This window comes from Podarcis cretensis, assembly GCF_951804945.1.
Source record: "Podarcis cretensis genome assembly, chromosome: 10".
NCBI classification, from domain to species: Eukaryota; Metazoa; Chordata; class Lepidosauria; order Squamata; family Lacertidae; genus Podarcis; species Podarcis cretensis.
Window position 1 is genome coordinate 14863784 of NC_137179.1, and position 16357 is coordinate 14880140.

Consider the following 16357-nt stretch of genomic DNA (forward strand, 5'->3'; position numbering starts at 1 on the left):
TACGTAAAGAGCGCCTCCGCTTGTTCTTTAACTTCCTTCTTTTGTTCATTCCAGCTTTAGAAGGAGATTCTTCTTTAGCCTTTGGCTGGTTGGTAACTTTTGAAGAATTCTGCTGGCTGAAGTGTGTTGGCACGTGACGAGCCAGCCCACTCTGAGACGCAAAGCTCGCATTGCACCCTCCAACGACACACTAAGAAATACAAAATCAGAAATGCTCAATTAAGGCATCATAAGGAAGCTACCGATTCATTCTCACTTTGCAGTGCTGCTCCTTTAACAACGGAACAACAAATTCAGGCAACACATTTAAAAGTGCTTATTTCAAAAAGAATTTCCTCTTCCCTGGATGTCCCTAATGCAGATCTGTGTGTGTTAACAAGGAATGATAGTTGAATCAAAGCTGACCTCCAAATACTCGAGCACTCAATCCATTCCAATTATACCATGCAAACATACACCTTGTTCTAATTTTAAAAATCCTGAAATCACATCATAGGCAAGGGACAATTTTCTTGCATGCTACACAACCACCATCCATTCCTATGAGTATTTCACATGGGTAAAATACTTGTTCTCCTGACCAAGGAAGAAACCTTAAAGAAAACTAACTATTAAAGAAAATTTTATTACAATCAATTTAAGGCTCCTTTCTACACATTTCATTGAGTACTGTGGTTAAAGTGGATTAGGTGGTTATGTTCCAAACAAGCAACATGAGCCAGCCCCAACCATATGCATCAAAAATTGCAGACATTACAAAGACCAGTATGAGCGAACAGACTACGTCAAGCAGTCTGCTGTTCAAGGATACTGAGGGCATGTTGTCCTTGAATAACATCAAGCTGCCGAGAAAAAACATCAATACAGTAGATAAGTAAAAGCTGCTACGCATATCCTTACACTCCCTGAAGGTTTCTCAGTAAGGAATATTTTGAATTCTCATTTGTGCTGAAATGTTTTCTTTGGATAGAAGCATGTACTTTGTAACCCAGTTTATTAAAATATAATTTTGTCTGCTTGGGTTCCAAAAGTGACATTGTTAGGAGAACTTCAAATCTAGTATTAGTATTATACCAGCCCCCACACCCTAACCTGCTCCTAACTTTATATGCATTTAATATACCATCTCACACACAAGCTAAGTTTATCTGAGCAGAGGACCCCAATGCCACAATAGCATGTGCTATCTACCTACTAACTGAAAATCATTTTATACTGAAAACCAAATCAAGGCTGAAGGTTTTGCTAAGCCGAATTTTCCTGAAGCTTAGTTAAAGTTTTGGGGTATCGTCCAACCTTACAGATTTCCTAGCACAAGCATTTTCAGCTGCGCAAAGGAACTTCCCCTCCTCCAAAATCTGTTTTGGGTTTCCCAACAACCCTCCAGAACAGATTCAGGGGGCATGTGGGGAGAAGGAAGGGAAATACCACTGTACATCCCAAAGTGCTTGAACTAGCAAAACTGTTTAGCTGGATATTGCCCTTAGCCTACAGCAGCTTATTTTTGCTCCTCCCAAACTTGATATTGATGTTTTCAGACCTGAAGGTTAACAAAACACCACCCCAAATTGGTTTGGACAATAATCTTTTGGCTTAAAACTCAAATATGAATGAATCTTGTGGGCATGCACATAGCTCCTTCACTGCTCCCTTTGTGGAGGAAGACAACAATTCCATCAACCACATTTTCGTACCACTTCACTATTAAAAAAACCTTGAAGAGGTTCAATATTTGCAAAAATATACATTACATTAAAAGCTGTAATGGTTCTAGGGAGTTGCTCGTGCGTAAGTCGTCGCCACACCTGGCTGAGTCACCTGGGTGAACCCTTTCTGTCCGGACAGCCACCCATCCGTGGCTGTCTCAATCGCTGGCAGAATCCGTCAGCAAAGAAGTTCTTTGACGCCCAGTCGCCTCCTACTCTCCCTGCGCGGAAGTCTTCTGCGCAGGGAGGGTATGGGCAGCGGAGGACCCGTGCTCTCCCCGCTGGTCTCCGGTGAGGAGTCCAGGAGCCTTCTCTCCCATTCCCCCATCTGCCCCCCTTCTCCACTGGTGCTACGCTGATTTCCTTCCCCACCGGATGGGCTGCCTCTCTCCCTACTGGGACCCTCTCCGGCATCCCTCTGGAGCCTTCCCTCCGCCTCTGGCTCCAATGGCAGTTCCCTGACAAAAGCATTCCAAAAAAAGTAGAACTATCAGGAAGTTCAAGAATACTTTCTCATTTCATTTGAATCAGAAAACTGTATTTAACAGCTCTACATCAAGCCAAACTATTAAGACAACTTCAAGCCATGACTTCATATCCAAAACCCTTAACCATAGTTGCCCAGTTCAAATTAAACAGGAAGCAGTACTTAACAGAAGACTTCTCGGTTTGCTCACTTGCTCATGTGAACAGAAGAGGAAATGGGCTGTGTCCAAAAGACTTGTTCGTGTCTTTGCTTATCAAGCCAATATGTGATCATCCAAACATGGTCGCTTGTGAAGATGAGTGTCTGCATTTAAGACTTACCTTTTACAAAGCTCTCGCTTTAAGTTAGACAGCTAAACGCAAACATCTTTACATTCTTAGAACATTTTTTGTAAAAAAAAACCACCATTGTATGCTTATCCTAAATTGCACACTTAATCTAAATGAGAACGAGAGTAAGTCTGAAAGTGAGTTCAATTCTTATTCTAGAAATGGCATCTGAGTAATCTAGTCTGACTGAATAATCCCCAAACTGCAAAATCACATGAGTTAAGTGGCCTGATTAGATAGGCTGCAAATGAGTGGCTGCATGTGGTGCCCATGGTAGTGATACACACAACTACTGGGAAATGTAGTCATGAAATAAAAAAGGATAAAGATCTTCAGAAATGTGTCTTTTCCACCCTCAGGGCTATCTGCACAGGCAGAACTGCATGCATAGGACTACGTGGGGAGAACTGGGCAATTAAATTTAAGAGAAATTAAGACTATAGAAGAGATACTGGTTCTACTTGAAGCAAACCAAAATAGAAACTTTTCATGGAATCAAATAGACAGTAGGATCTGGTTCAGAATAACATGGGCTGGGGTGAGGATTCAGATGCTGATTGCCCTCAAACTGAGGTCAGAAGTTGATGTGGACACAGGCAATGGACAGCCACCAAATTTAAACTAGTTAGGATGATTACGAGCTATCCACAATATTCCAAAATATATCTTACCTTAAATGGTTTGTCACCACTGTGCGTCAGCATATGCCGCTGCAACCAGCTCTGACTTGTTGACGGGGTGTTATAGACTTTGCAGCCTTTCCATAAGCAGACAAATACCTAGTAAAAGAAAACACAGCCATTAAGCTGGGTGAATGTTCACCTATTGCATGATTTTAATATCCAAACTCAAGTACACTCTCCATTCAACTGTTAAAACTCTCAAGTGAAGTGTGAAATTGTTTCCTCTAATGATTTCTACAGCTGTAATTCAATTTGGTGTTAGAAAACATGGCAGATTTCTGTTGGGAAAGAATGTGCATTTTTTTAAAAAAACACTTTTGAGCTAAGAGAACAGAAAACTTGCAAACAGAAGAGAACCACCAGCAGGTTATAAAGATTAAGGATGCTGGTAAATTTCTAGTTTGAGGACTGGACAATCACAATCCAAGGAACTGACACAGTACACTATCAACAGCTTTATTAAAAAGACACGAAAAACCCTCTAGAGCTGATTTTGAGGGTGCACAAAGGGCTGCATGGGGGACAAAAGGAAGACTGAGACCCACTGCACAAGCTAAGTCTGTTCCAACAATGTATGGACAGCATTCAACTCAGTTCCTTATGAAAGGCTTTTGAGGAAGTTTGGTAACTTGAGTTCATGAAAACTGATGCCGTAATAAATCATTAGTATTTAAGGTGTCACAGGATTGATGGTTTTTGTTGCAAGAGACTAATACTTGTGTCAGCCACATGGCTAAATCATGATAAATGGAATGAACTCCTTAAAAATGGGAAGAATATAAAAATCAAAATCAAGAAATTAACATCGGGACCCTAAATATTCATCATAAGAGGAAGCAAATATTTGTGATGGCCATTACCTCTAATATTCAATTAGCAATTATGTGAAAAATCATGGGATTAAGGACAACTTTTAAAAGATATAAAACATGGGTGGCTAGCCCTAGAGTGAAGGGTAGGTAATAATCATCACCCTTTTTTTTTGAGCCAAGGGCATCAAGACTCTCATGGCCACATCAAAGTGAACGTGCCTCCCCTTTTAAAAAAGGAAACTGGGGGAGGGGAGTCCTTAGAGAGCACAAAAACCTTTTAGCACCACAGAATCAACAGCAGGGGACTTGCAGGAGAGGTCTGTCAAAAATTCATACACAAGTGTGTGTGTGTGTGTGTGTGTGTACACATGTATATGTATGACAAATTTTGGGAGGCCATATACAGCCTACTGATTAGCCACCTCTGAACTAAATTAAGCAAACACAGGTCTGTTGATGGTTACCATGAAGGATACTGAACAAACCTGTATGCCCATATTTAGGCAGTACCTTGTTAGCCATAAGATGATCCTGGGGTGGGGGCAGAACTCCACCAAGAACACACAATTCCTAGACCCAGAAACCATCAAGACTTACCGGGATTCAGCTTCAGTTAGGCAAGACTGCTGAACTGGCTAAGAATGGCATCACTTACATTCTTAACAGCAGTCCTGAGAAAGGGCTACACTATATTTCATAGAACTGTGGAATACTTGGGGAGTATTTAGGGAGAAACGTTCTTTTCTATTTGATAACAATCTCCTTGTTCTATCACAGAAACTGCAGAAACTACCATTTTGTTTGTGTGGAGACCCCTGCCATTGGTGCAGCTGAAGTCCAACAGCCTTACACTAGAAAAGGATTCTATGCTTTAATTATTCAGGTTATGAAGACAGCTGTTTTTTCCTCTTTTAAAGTGAGTATTTTGCTTTTCATGTATTCTTCCACTTCTATACATGCTATGTTAAAAACAGGTTGCCTCGTCTCCAAACTCCAAGTAACAAAACCAAAATCTAAACTGCTGGTGCAAAAGAAGAAAAGCTACATTAAGGAACACAAGCTAACTTGAAAGAGAACCAGTCCTAGACACTGCTCCCTGTCTTCTCTTTATCAAGCTGCAAAATTCCAAATTAGATAACTCATCTCTTAACTTCAGACATCTACAAATCTTACTTGCTAGTGACAAGTGTCAGTTTACATCCCTTCCCCCTATTCTCTCGTTCAGTGGTCTGGAGGCAGCAAGAAACAGCAGGCATTTCTCCAAGTGTTTCTTACTGTCCACACACCAAAGTGAGAGAAAAGTCCCCACCTCTCTCAAAAGACAGGAAGCTGAATAAAGGCAAGATGGAGGCAATGCTGATGGACGGCTGGCATTTCCAGGAATTGGGAATTCAGCCTGCTCTAGACAAAATGGCACTCCCTCTGAAGGAAGAGGTCTGTCATCTGGGGGAGCTCCTGGAGGAGGACCACTAGAGGACCAGGTGGCTTCCAAAAATGATTGGCACTTTATTTAGCAGCAGCAGTTATTAACTCTCAATGCAAACAGTACAAATATCATGGAAGAGCAATGAAAAAGTAAACCAACCCCTCCTCGCTGGCCGTCTACATGTATGGAGCGAATGTGGTCTGCCAGATCTGGGCTTGAGTTGAAGCAAGAATGGCACTGGTCCCAACAGCAGTTATAAGCAATACTTTTTGCTGATGAAGCTGTAACTCCTTGTCCATTCATCATAACTGGAGTTGAGCGTCCACTGGAAATTGTGCTGTCTACATCCATTATGGTACTGCTGATGCTACAGGAAGAGGAGGGGAGAGAAATGAGTTAATTATGAACTTTCTCATGTTTTCAAGCAAATTTATATTTCACCATAAATGGCAACACTCTAAATCCCAGCACGCAAATTAACAAATCTCAATACACAAATAAATGAGGCAAATGTTGGTTCTGACTCAGTAAGGGCGAAAACTAGTTGTGATTCATTAAAACTGCTCAAAAGTCCCCATTTCACTACTCCCTGGCTCGATGTCAGGAGTTAGCAAACCACAAGCCTTGGCTCGTCATTATATGCAAACCCACGATCATGGCTTGTTTTGCTCCACACGGACCAGGAGTGTAACAAAGGAACTCCATGCAGGTGGGTGGGTTGGCAGAGAAGGGATGGAGTAGTCTGTCCCTCCACTGTGCCCAGCATAGAAGAAACAAAATGGGCTGCCAAAGGGAGCCCTCCTCTGAACACAGAAAATGAGATTTTTTGCCCTTTCTCTGCTGGTCTCCAACAGACCACTAAAAACTGTTGGGATTCTTTACAAAACTGATGTACACATACTATACATCACAGCCATTTCTGGAAATATGTAAACAACTGCACATTGGCTCAGTCTTTGAGCACATAGAAAAGAATGACTGTGATTGCAGGCAATGGCCATTTCCCCGTTCTTCCCTCTTCTGGGTCCAAAAGGACCCACATGTCAGCTATCGCACAACATTTGAACATGCCTAAAATGTTCACCACCTGTACTAATACCCAGCATGGGTTTCTGAAAAAGAAGTCAAGCGAGACAGATCTCTTAATTTTTATATTTTATTTTTTTAGTTACAAGCTTGGTGAATCATGGGAGTGCTGTGGACTTAGCATATCAAAGTAAGGCTTTGACAAATTCCCCAATGATATTCTTGTAAGTAGCTAGTAAAATGTGGACTGGATGAGATAACTGTTAGGTGGATTTGTAGCTGGTTGACTGACTGAACCCAAAGAGTGCTCGCTAACAGTTGTCATCTGGGAAATAAATAAAAAGTGGAGTGCTGCAGGGTTCTATCCCATGCCCATTTTTGTTCAACATCTTTATAAATGACTTGGATGGAGGTATTGAGGGGAACCTTGTCAAATTTGCAGGTGACACCAAACTGGGAGAGATAGCTAATGTCGCTGAAGACAGAATCGGGATTCAAAATGACCTTAGCAGATTGGAGAAGTGTTCCCCAACTAACAAAATGAATTTCACTAGAGACAAATGTAAAGTTCTGCACTCAGGAAGGAAGAACTAGCTGCACAAATATAAGATGGGGGGACACCTAGATGGCAGTAGTACATGTGAAATGGATCTAGGTGTTCTCAGTAGCTTAGCATGAGTCAACAGTTGATGCAGCAGGAGGGGAAAGCTAATGCTATTCTAGGCTGCATCAACAGGTATCTCTAAGCAACCAAATACCATTCCAGGCACCAGAAATAGTATTAATTTAACTTAGGCTGGGCTAAAATTGCAGAAACACTTAACAGAGAGTAAACACTACTATCACCATGGAGCTTACTTCCAAGTACGAAGAAACAGGACTGCACTGCAGGTGCCTCCTTGTGCACCTTCTCCCCACCCCCCACCCTCTTATGCAAGACTGTAAAAGCTTTTGGGCATGTTTTGGTGATTGTTGCTTTTATGCTTTATGTCACATAACACCTTGCTTTATTTTGGACACATAAGAAATAAGAAACAGTATTGCTACAGCTACGGTATTTTATTCTATTAAAGGAAAGAAACACACTGCACTCAAGATCTGCAGTTCATTCCTTCAAGGGATGAGATTTCATCAATATTACTAGCAATCCCTTTTGGCAAATGTAATGAAAAGGCCTGCTATCTAAAAATCTGCCTGTATTGCATTTGTTAAAATTGTAGTGGCTAGGTCAGTCAAAAACAAATACAAAAATATTCATTGTACAGTGGTAACTCTGGATGCAGACGGGATTCGTTCTGGAGCCCCGTTCACATCCTGAAGCGAACGCAACCCGTGTCTGCGTGGGTCGCGATTCACTGCTTCTGCACATGCGCGTGACGTCATTTTGAGTGTCTGTGTATGCGGCGAAACCTGGAAGTAACATGCTCCATTACTTCCAGGTCGCCGCAGAGCGCAACCCGAAAATGCTCAACCTGAAACTACTTCAACCCAAGGTATGACTGTAGTGTTCATCAAATAAATGCTGTGGTGGCTGATTAGACAAAACATTGCAAAACAATGCCAGATAAATACAAAAAACCTAAACAATCTTTAAGTATTTTCGTGCTCTGCCTTTAAACCTTCCTTCCTAAAGTGTTTGACCAGGGCAGGTTTCCCTAAGGCACACTTCAGATCTAACAGATGGATCATTACACCAGCGGCCCTGGAGGTCAACATGCAGTCTGGATTTGTTCATAGAACAGTATTCCTGAGATGCAAACCTTTCCATGGGCACACACACAACTATTTGCAACCAAAGTGTATCTTGGCTGGTTAGGGGGAGGCAACACAGAATTGCACTAACCTAAGTCAAAGCTGATGCAGATTTTGGAATTCACAAAATATCTGCCTATGTTAAGAATCATATGGTCTCCCTTAGCCCAGTTCTGTACATGCTCCAATGGGGTCAAGGGGCAGCATACAGACCTCTGCTTCTGATCTACCATCCACCCGCAATCACCGTAATGCTGACAAAGGTATGGACTTTTTTTGTATTTTTGATGTCTGCTAGGATTCAGGTGGATTTGTAGCTGGTTCCGCATCCTCCTGGAAAAAAGTAACAAGTGGGGTGCCGCAGGATTCTGTCCTAAGCTCGTAGCTAGTTTGTCTTTATAAATTACTTAGGCAGGCATGGCCAAACCTGGTCCTCCAGCTGTTTTGGGACTACAATACCCATCCATCCCTGACCGCTGGTCCTGTTAGCTAGGGATGATGGGAGTTGTAGTCCCAAAACAGCTGGAGGGCCAAGTTTGGCCATGCTTGAACTAAGGGAACGCTCATCAAATCTGCAGATGACACCAAACTGGGAGGGATAGCTAATGCCGTAGAAGACAGAACCGGGATTCAAGGAGACCTTAACAGATTGGAGAACTGAGCCCAAACAAACAAATGAATTTCAATAGGGACAAATGTCAGGTTCTACACTTAGGCAGGAAGAACCAGATGCACTGTTATAAGATGGGGACACTTGGCTTGCCAGTTCTACACATGAAAAAGATCTAGTGAGTCTTAGAGATTTGCACTGGTTGCCAATTTTCTACCAGGCCAAGTTCAAAGTTTTGACACTAACATATACAGCTTGGGGACAGCTTATTTGAATGATTGGCGTATCTTTTGCATACCCAGCAGGTCAGTACGCTCCTTCAAGTTCCAAAGATATTAGTAGCCCTTCTATGGAAACCTGAAGTATGGTTTTCAGCATAAATGCCCCATTCTGTGGAACAGCATGCCTACTGGGGCAATTATCTGCATTTTCAAAAAACAACTGAAGACATGTTTGTTCTGACAAGCTTGCCCAGCTGGATGAATTCATCTCTGGCACATGTATCCATTTTGTATTGTTTGAAATTCATTTTGGTTTTATTTGTGCTGATTAGTTACTGTTCTATCAGATTCCATTCAACGCCTTGGAACATATGTGGAAGGCAATGAACAACAACACATTGGGCACTATTGTACCTCCCCCCATCTCAAGTCCTAGACATTAGTCACTGCTCAGACAGAGCCCCTCAAAGACAGGGCACAGCTCAGGTTAAGTTCCCCACTAATCTGAGCTAAGACTGGTACTGTCATAGGACATGTGCAGAGGGTGTAGCTTACAAGCAGCATATAAAATAATCTATCTAAAAGTTTTAATTCAGTCTAGTAGTGGAACAGCTTTCCCAAACATAGCTGGGAATTCACACTTAGAAACTGCCCTGTATCCACCCATGCCCTGGTAAGGGTCAGCTCAGCAGTTTATAGCGTAACAGCAGCTAAACTATAATATTCCACACACTAGTTTTGTAGAGCCCAAGGCTCAGGAGCTTCTCTTCAAAGCCATCCTTTGAGAGTTCTGCTCTCTTTCTTCTGGTGTCCAGGGCTTAGATGACAACCAGATGAAATGTCAAGGGAGTGGTCAAATGCACACCAAAAATAAGTTATTAGAGAGGAAAGAAAAAAGAAACAAGACTGTTTTGGGGCTGCATTATATCTAACTCCAGGATTCCATTCCCATTTGGTCCCACTTTAAGATTTAACTGCATTTTAAGTAAAGCTCTCCAAACAGCAATTGACAAACTCGTCTGCAACCCTTCAGCTCTAAGACTTCCAAGGCAGTAAACAAATAAAACTCATAAAATGCATAATTAAACTCAACCTGATATAAGAAAACAAATGGAGGAAATCAACAGTACAACCAGGATCACCACAACTCCAGTCAACCTAACAAACTTCAGAAGATATGTGGGTCTCGGATTAATGCCTTTGAAGACGACCTGTGCAGGTTCATGTGGAAGGAGGAAGCACAATAGATATGTAGGGCACAAGCCATTTAAGACTTCAGAGGTGAGCACCAAATTTCTGGTTTCAGCTGTTCCCAGAAACAGACAAATAGTTCAGGATAGCTGTTCAAGGACAGGGTAAAGATTAGAGATCCTATTAGCCAGTCCCAGCTGGGGTTTGAACTGAGTGAAGTTTCCAACCACTTGTCTTTTCTGATATAATGTACACAATCAGATAGTGAGTTAAGAAAATGTTGGAACTTGACTTGTACACTAATGAAGAAAGTTATCTCCTCCCTTGGTAACAGCCAATCCTCTCTGCGTTCCTTTGAATGTTCCCTTTGAAGGGAAGCAAAGAATTTGTCCTCCCACCATCTCCACATTGTTGGCAGCATTTGCAGGCCTCTATGAATTTGGATTTTGCTTATTCATGGCCAGTGACAACCACTGCTCTCCCTTCAGTTCTCCCTTTGCTCTTAGGAATTGGAGAAAACAGCAAGAAGAATTCCAACCAATGTCCCCCTTCTCCAAAGCAGAGTGCAAAATTCTCTCCTATACATGCCACATAATTTATAGGAGCGGCACATGTTTAATTCACTTCACACTGGTCTTTTCCAGAAACTGTGTGTCTATGTTGATGCTTTTACAGTGTGAAGCTAAATGTAAATGTTATTGAGAAAGGAACAAGGTTTGCGGAGATAGCAGCCTCTGCTGAAGACATCTGATTGCTGCAAGCTGATGGCACCAGAACTTCTTTGCACTCTGTGGTCTCTAAACCAGTTAGCCAAAAGGATTAAGGTTGTTAAGACAGCAACTTACATTCATGTCACTCTGCTCAAGCACTCAAATGTAGATTCAAAAAGGATGAACATTACTTCTTAGCTGGTAGAACATGAAACTTTTAGGTTCGTGGGTTTGAGCCCCATGGTAGGTGAAAGATTCCTGCACTGCAGAGGGTTTGACTCACTAGACAGTTCTGATTCTTACATATAAGTACATTTCACATATGTGTCATCAAAAAAACCCCCCAAAACTTTTGCCCACCTGGTCATATGCATAGACATATTCATCACAAATGTGTACATCTCAGAACACTCAAATTTCCCTCATACTGCTGTTACATATCCTCAGATAGCTCAGTTTTGCAGATCGTAAGACTCAATCTCAGGGTCAAGGGTTCGAACCCCACATTGGACAAAAGATTCTTGCATTGCAGAGAATTGAACTAGATGGCCCTCGTGGTCCCTTCCAACTCTAAACATTGCTCACTGTTAAGAATAAATAAGTTTTTGCTGCATGACTAACACTGGTCCCCAAATGGTAGATTCCCCAACTCCCTCACTCACAGAGAAAATAACAGTAGCATCAGGGAAACAGTTATTTAAAATAAATGTGACACCACTCATGTAGTCAATGTCTTTTCTAAGGGAGAACCACTCTTGCTACATACAAGGTCTGAGAGCAACAGCACCATCTCTAGAGGCCCTTAGAACGACTAAAGTATAAATCCATTCCCAGTTCTTCCATGAACGCACTGGGGCAACGATTGCCATTTATTACTGTGAAGATGCAATGGATAAGGATTCTACACCATTTTAACCACAGATAGAGAAATGACAGTACAGTAGCCTCTGCAAATGATTATGGTAACTCAATCATTTTAGGCTCAGTTGTGCCAAGTTATGTTTTTGTATTTGGGATCAGCTCAATTACAAGAAAACATTCAGCTCAAACCAAAAAGTTTCAGGGAGGCCCAGAGGTAAAGTGGGCCTACAGGGAAGATTAGTTCAGAGAATACAAACCAATGATTCTGATTCTTATTCAAGCAGTCTGAACTGCTTCAGGGAGCTCCATGCTATACTGCAACATAACCTAAGTTTCCCCAAAACTTAGTAAGCTGTTTTTGATGGGGTTGTAGCACATATAAAGGCTAAAAGATTCAGAGCCATGTATACCACTTTTATCTGAAATACTGAGACACCAAGCTGCCACACATCAGAGCTTTCAATGTCTATAATAAAGTTAACTTTCATTAAGATCTATAAGTGGAAATTAGATTATTAATGAAGAGCAAGTGAAGCTCAGAAGGCATGTGTGTAAGCTACTTACATTAATAACTCACTCTCTGCATCTGGGTTTGTTGTTTTTAATTTGTAGTTTCAAAAGAGTTTAATGGTTTTTTTAAAGGCACATGCATGTACATGCACTTGAAGTATACATAAAACACACGAAGAAGCCTTCATTTTTACAGCCATCTCCATCTGCTAGTCTGTAACCATTGTACAGTCGTACCTTGGATCTTGAATGCCTTGGGACTTGAACATTTTGGCTCCCGAATGCCGCAAACCTGCAAGTGAGCGCTCTGGTTTGCAAACATTCTTTGGAACCCAAACATCCGATGCAGCTTCTGATTGACTGCAGGAAGCTCCTGAAGTCAATTGGAAGCCGCGCCTTGGTTGTTGAACGTTTTTGGAAGTCGAACAGACTGTACGACCGTCATACTGTGGAACATAATGAAAACTTTAAGAAGTTAAAGACAGATGAGGAAAAACGGATGGAACAGCACATGGAGTCTTTTAACTTTATCACAACAAATGTTCAATGAAGACTGGAATATGTGCAGGATAAAGATGAGCTGCTGAATGCCAGTAAAGCTGACACACACACAAAAAATCAAGTGTTTGCACCTTTAAATGCATCATACTTGAAGAAGACCATTAAAGAATTCAATCTTGGTCGGCTGTTTTGATGTTGGGTTCCTCACAGTTATAAAGCAAAACCCACCTAGCTGTCAGCTGCATCAAAAACAGCTCATGTATAAAGGCACAGGGATATGAGGAACGTCAAATGATAGGGATGAGTACACCAAGCATATTTAATCTGCTGAACATTCATTATGTGATTTGTTGCCCTATGGGGCTTTTATGAAGTCATAAATGTGTGTTTAAAGCACATTAAACAAGCAAGCTGTTTTAGCAGATTTTAGTGCCCACTTAGTAGCTGCTTCTTATAAACAAAAATTTATACCTTAAAATGGATTGCTGACTTTAGATAAATGCAGCATTAAAAACTTCCAAGGGCAATTGCTGACTCCATATCACCCAGGGAAGAATGCAACATTTATAATCAGAACATTAACCAAAATGAAAATAGAAAAAATAATGATGGAATTTAACTTGGCTCAATTTTTTTGTATTTGGGATCAATATTAAAGTTCTGTATTTAAGATGAGCTATTATTAATTTTAACAGAATAGGACATGCTCTTCTACTTTCAGCAACTCCATTCCTGGGAAATACTGGAAATTGCCTCCACTACTGGCACTGGCCAGGTGTAGTGCCTCAGCCGTCCTGAGCTATCACACAAATGTGCCAAGAGGAGACAAGTGTTCCCAAATACAGTATTGAGCAGGAAGTCATCAATGCCCCAAAAGAGCTGCTACCATCCACTCTTATTTAGACCAAAGGGCACATCATGCATTATATTTCCATCAGAGAGAGCTGAAGTAGAGAAGAGTAAATTTTGAAAGATTTCCGACTTACAGAAATGTGAAGGTGGGAAAAATTCAAGGGAGGGGGAACCATTTTGTGAACTGTCCTGAGATCTTCAGATGAAGGGTGTATATAAAAATTTAATAAATCACCATCACCACTATCACCCCTGCCCCCTCCCCAAGGGCTTTTTCTTTCATTCAGTTTTTCAAATGGTAAAACTGGAAATTTGGGGGGAAATATTAAACACTTTTCCTTTTGAATAGCAAAATGCTTTTGAGACACAGTTTTACTTATTCAAAATGTGCTCTGTGTATTACTACTATATTTTATTACCCACCCTTCATCCAAGGGTTCCAGGGTGGGATACAACAATTGAAACTTAGTGTGGGAAATGGTTTAAAACAACCTATATCACAGAAGTAAGGTAGGTCCTAAAAAATATACATCTCAAGTGACAAATGTGTAAAGAAATGTGCAAAACAGCAAGAACTAAGATGTGTGTTCTCAGCAGTTTGTACTGCTCTTTCTGTCTACTATTGGGCATATCCACAATTTGGAATTTACAAACCAATGTCATTGAAGCAGTTGTGCTTTGAAGCAGCAGTCCTATGCAAGCTAACCAGGGGGTATATACCATTAAATAGAGTGGGCTCTACTTCTGAGTAAATATGAATAGGATTTCTCCGCAAAATTCATAAATACTGAAAACAGTAAGTACACAGCTATGCACTAAGTAAGTTTGCATTTTATATTGTAAAAGTATTAAAAGGAAAATTTGCTTACACTTCAACTTCCCCCAAGGATTTCCATGTCCCCACCTCCATGTAGCCCAACAAAAAAGGGGGGTTCCTGTTGCAGGCACCCCAGTGATGAGCCAAAGCACCTATCCCTGTACTCACAAAGACACTGTTAACTTAATTTCTATGTACTAATTGATTGGGGAAACAGGGAAAACTTTAAAAAATGATTATGGAATTATACATTTTCAGCATTATCTAAGATAAGCTTTAGTATCTCATAATAAATTCCTCCTTTACTCAACAATTCAATGTGATTTTATATGTGATAGATGGAATCTAGAGGCTAGCAAATTCTGGCTTGCAGGGACTTGGGCCAAGTAATTTTTTTAAGGAACTTTAATATTTCAGGACTGTATTATTTTTTAAATGCAAACTATTTTGCATCTAATAAGCTTCCAAGTTTTCTTCTAGTCAGCAACTGTCTCCTAGGAACTGAACTAGCCTTAAGAATTCAAATACTGGCTCAACACTGCAACTTGCATGTTTGCATGAAATCAATCTGCCTTCAGTTACTATTCATTTAATAGAGTGACTAAATAAAAAACAGGTGCAAGTTAAAATAGTATAGTCACAAGGACTAGTTTAACAACTTATTTTTAATCATGTCAAACTATATACTAATAGACAAGTATCATAAAAAACAACATACCTACTAAGAAAAGCCCAGAATCCCAACAGATTGTTACTATCTGCTGCATATGCTTGTGAGAACACAACTAAGAACCATTGGCCATGCAGAAGCTTGTTGTGCCAATATAAGCATTTTCTTACATACATACCCTTTTGTTCAGAAGCACAACTGGGTTTTCATAAGCTGCATAAACCCACTTGTGTTAGTAAATTTTACAAGATATGCTTGTTAGTTACACGGCTGATACACACAATTAGGTGTTTGCTGCTCCCTTAAAGGGCGAGTAAGGGAGAAGAGGAACCAGTGCAAACCATTCCCCACTTCCCAAGCTAAGCTGTCTTTTGAGGACTTTAGAGAGGAGTGTATAAAAACGTAAAAAGCTAGAACAGGGTGTGGTAAAAAAAGGTAGAAGTTGAGAAAAAAATGAGGGGAGAGAATACAACAAGGTGAGTGTCTAAGGCTCTCTAAACCAACTCCTCCCAAACCAGCAATGGATTATATGGGGCCTGGCTTCTAGCCAGATGGGGGAAAAGGAGGATTTGTGTAGTAACAGGCCATAACCATTCCAACAAACAGAAAAACCATAGAAAGTTCCTCTCACTGACAGATGAGGATATGCAATATATAAAGGCCCAGTTGCCCTGGAAGAACAGGAAGAGGCATTTTAGGGTGGATAGAGTCTTGTTGGTGCTACCTTACTATGGGCACGCATGAAACCTTTTAATACTTTTGACACACCTGGGGCAGCAAGTAGCAATTCTTTTGCAGGATTTACTCTACATCAGTGTTTCCCAAACTTGGGTCTCCAGCTGTTTTTGGATTACAACTCTCATCATGCCTAGCAAGCAGTGGTCAGGGATGATAGGAACTGTAGTCCTAAAACAGCTGGAGACCCAAGTTTGGGCAACAGTGCTGTACATGCCTAGGAAGAAAAAGAGGGAGGTGAAAAGCCCCCTCCCTGTCCAAGATGGAGGAGCCATGCTCAGGCCAAGGGCAAGTCCTGCCAAGTGAAGCAGCAGCAGCTTAACTTCTGGAACTTTTGAACCTGGAACAAAGATGGGAGACGATTGGAAGGGGGCATCGCAAAAAATGGAGCGGGGTGGGGTGGAAGCGAAAAGATGCTGAGGGTTGGCGTTGGGCCGGGAGCGTAATCCGCTTTTAAG

The 16357-nt window shown here is 41.1% G+C and overlaps 1 protein-coding gene and 1 long non-coding RNA gene across 4 annotated transcripts in view; one reads left to right on the plus strand and one right to left on the minus strand.

Annotated features, from left to right (window-relative positions):
• Positions 1 to 16357, plus strand: part of LOC307225407 — a 503606-nt gene that overhangs the window by 250732 nt on the left and 236517 nt on the right. The window lies entirely within an intron of this gene.
• Positions 1 to 16357, minus strand: part of AEBP2 (AE binding protein 2) — a 34120-nt gene that overhangs the window by 16671 nt on the left and 1092 nt on the right. For all 3 annotated transcript variants that reach the window (XM_079992710.1, XM_079992711.1, XM_079992712.1), the window contains exons 2-4: positions 5603 to 5810; positions 3194 to 3301; positions 4 to 190 (exon numbers count right to left, since the gene is read on the minus strand). In XM_079992710.1, the coding sequence (XP_079848836.1) occupies positions 4 to 190; positions 3194 to 3301; positions 5603 to 5810 (503 nt within the window). The remainder of the gene's footprint in view (positions 1 to 3; positions 191 to 3193; positions 3302 to 5602; positions 5811 to 16357) is intronic.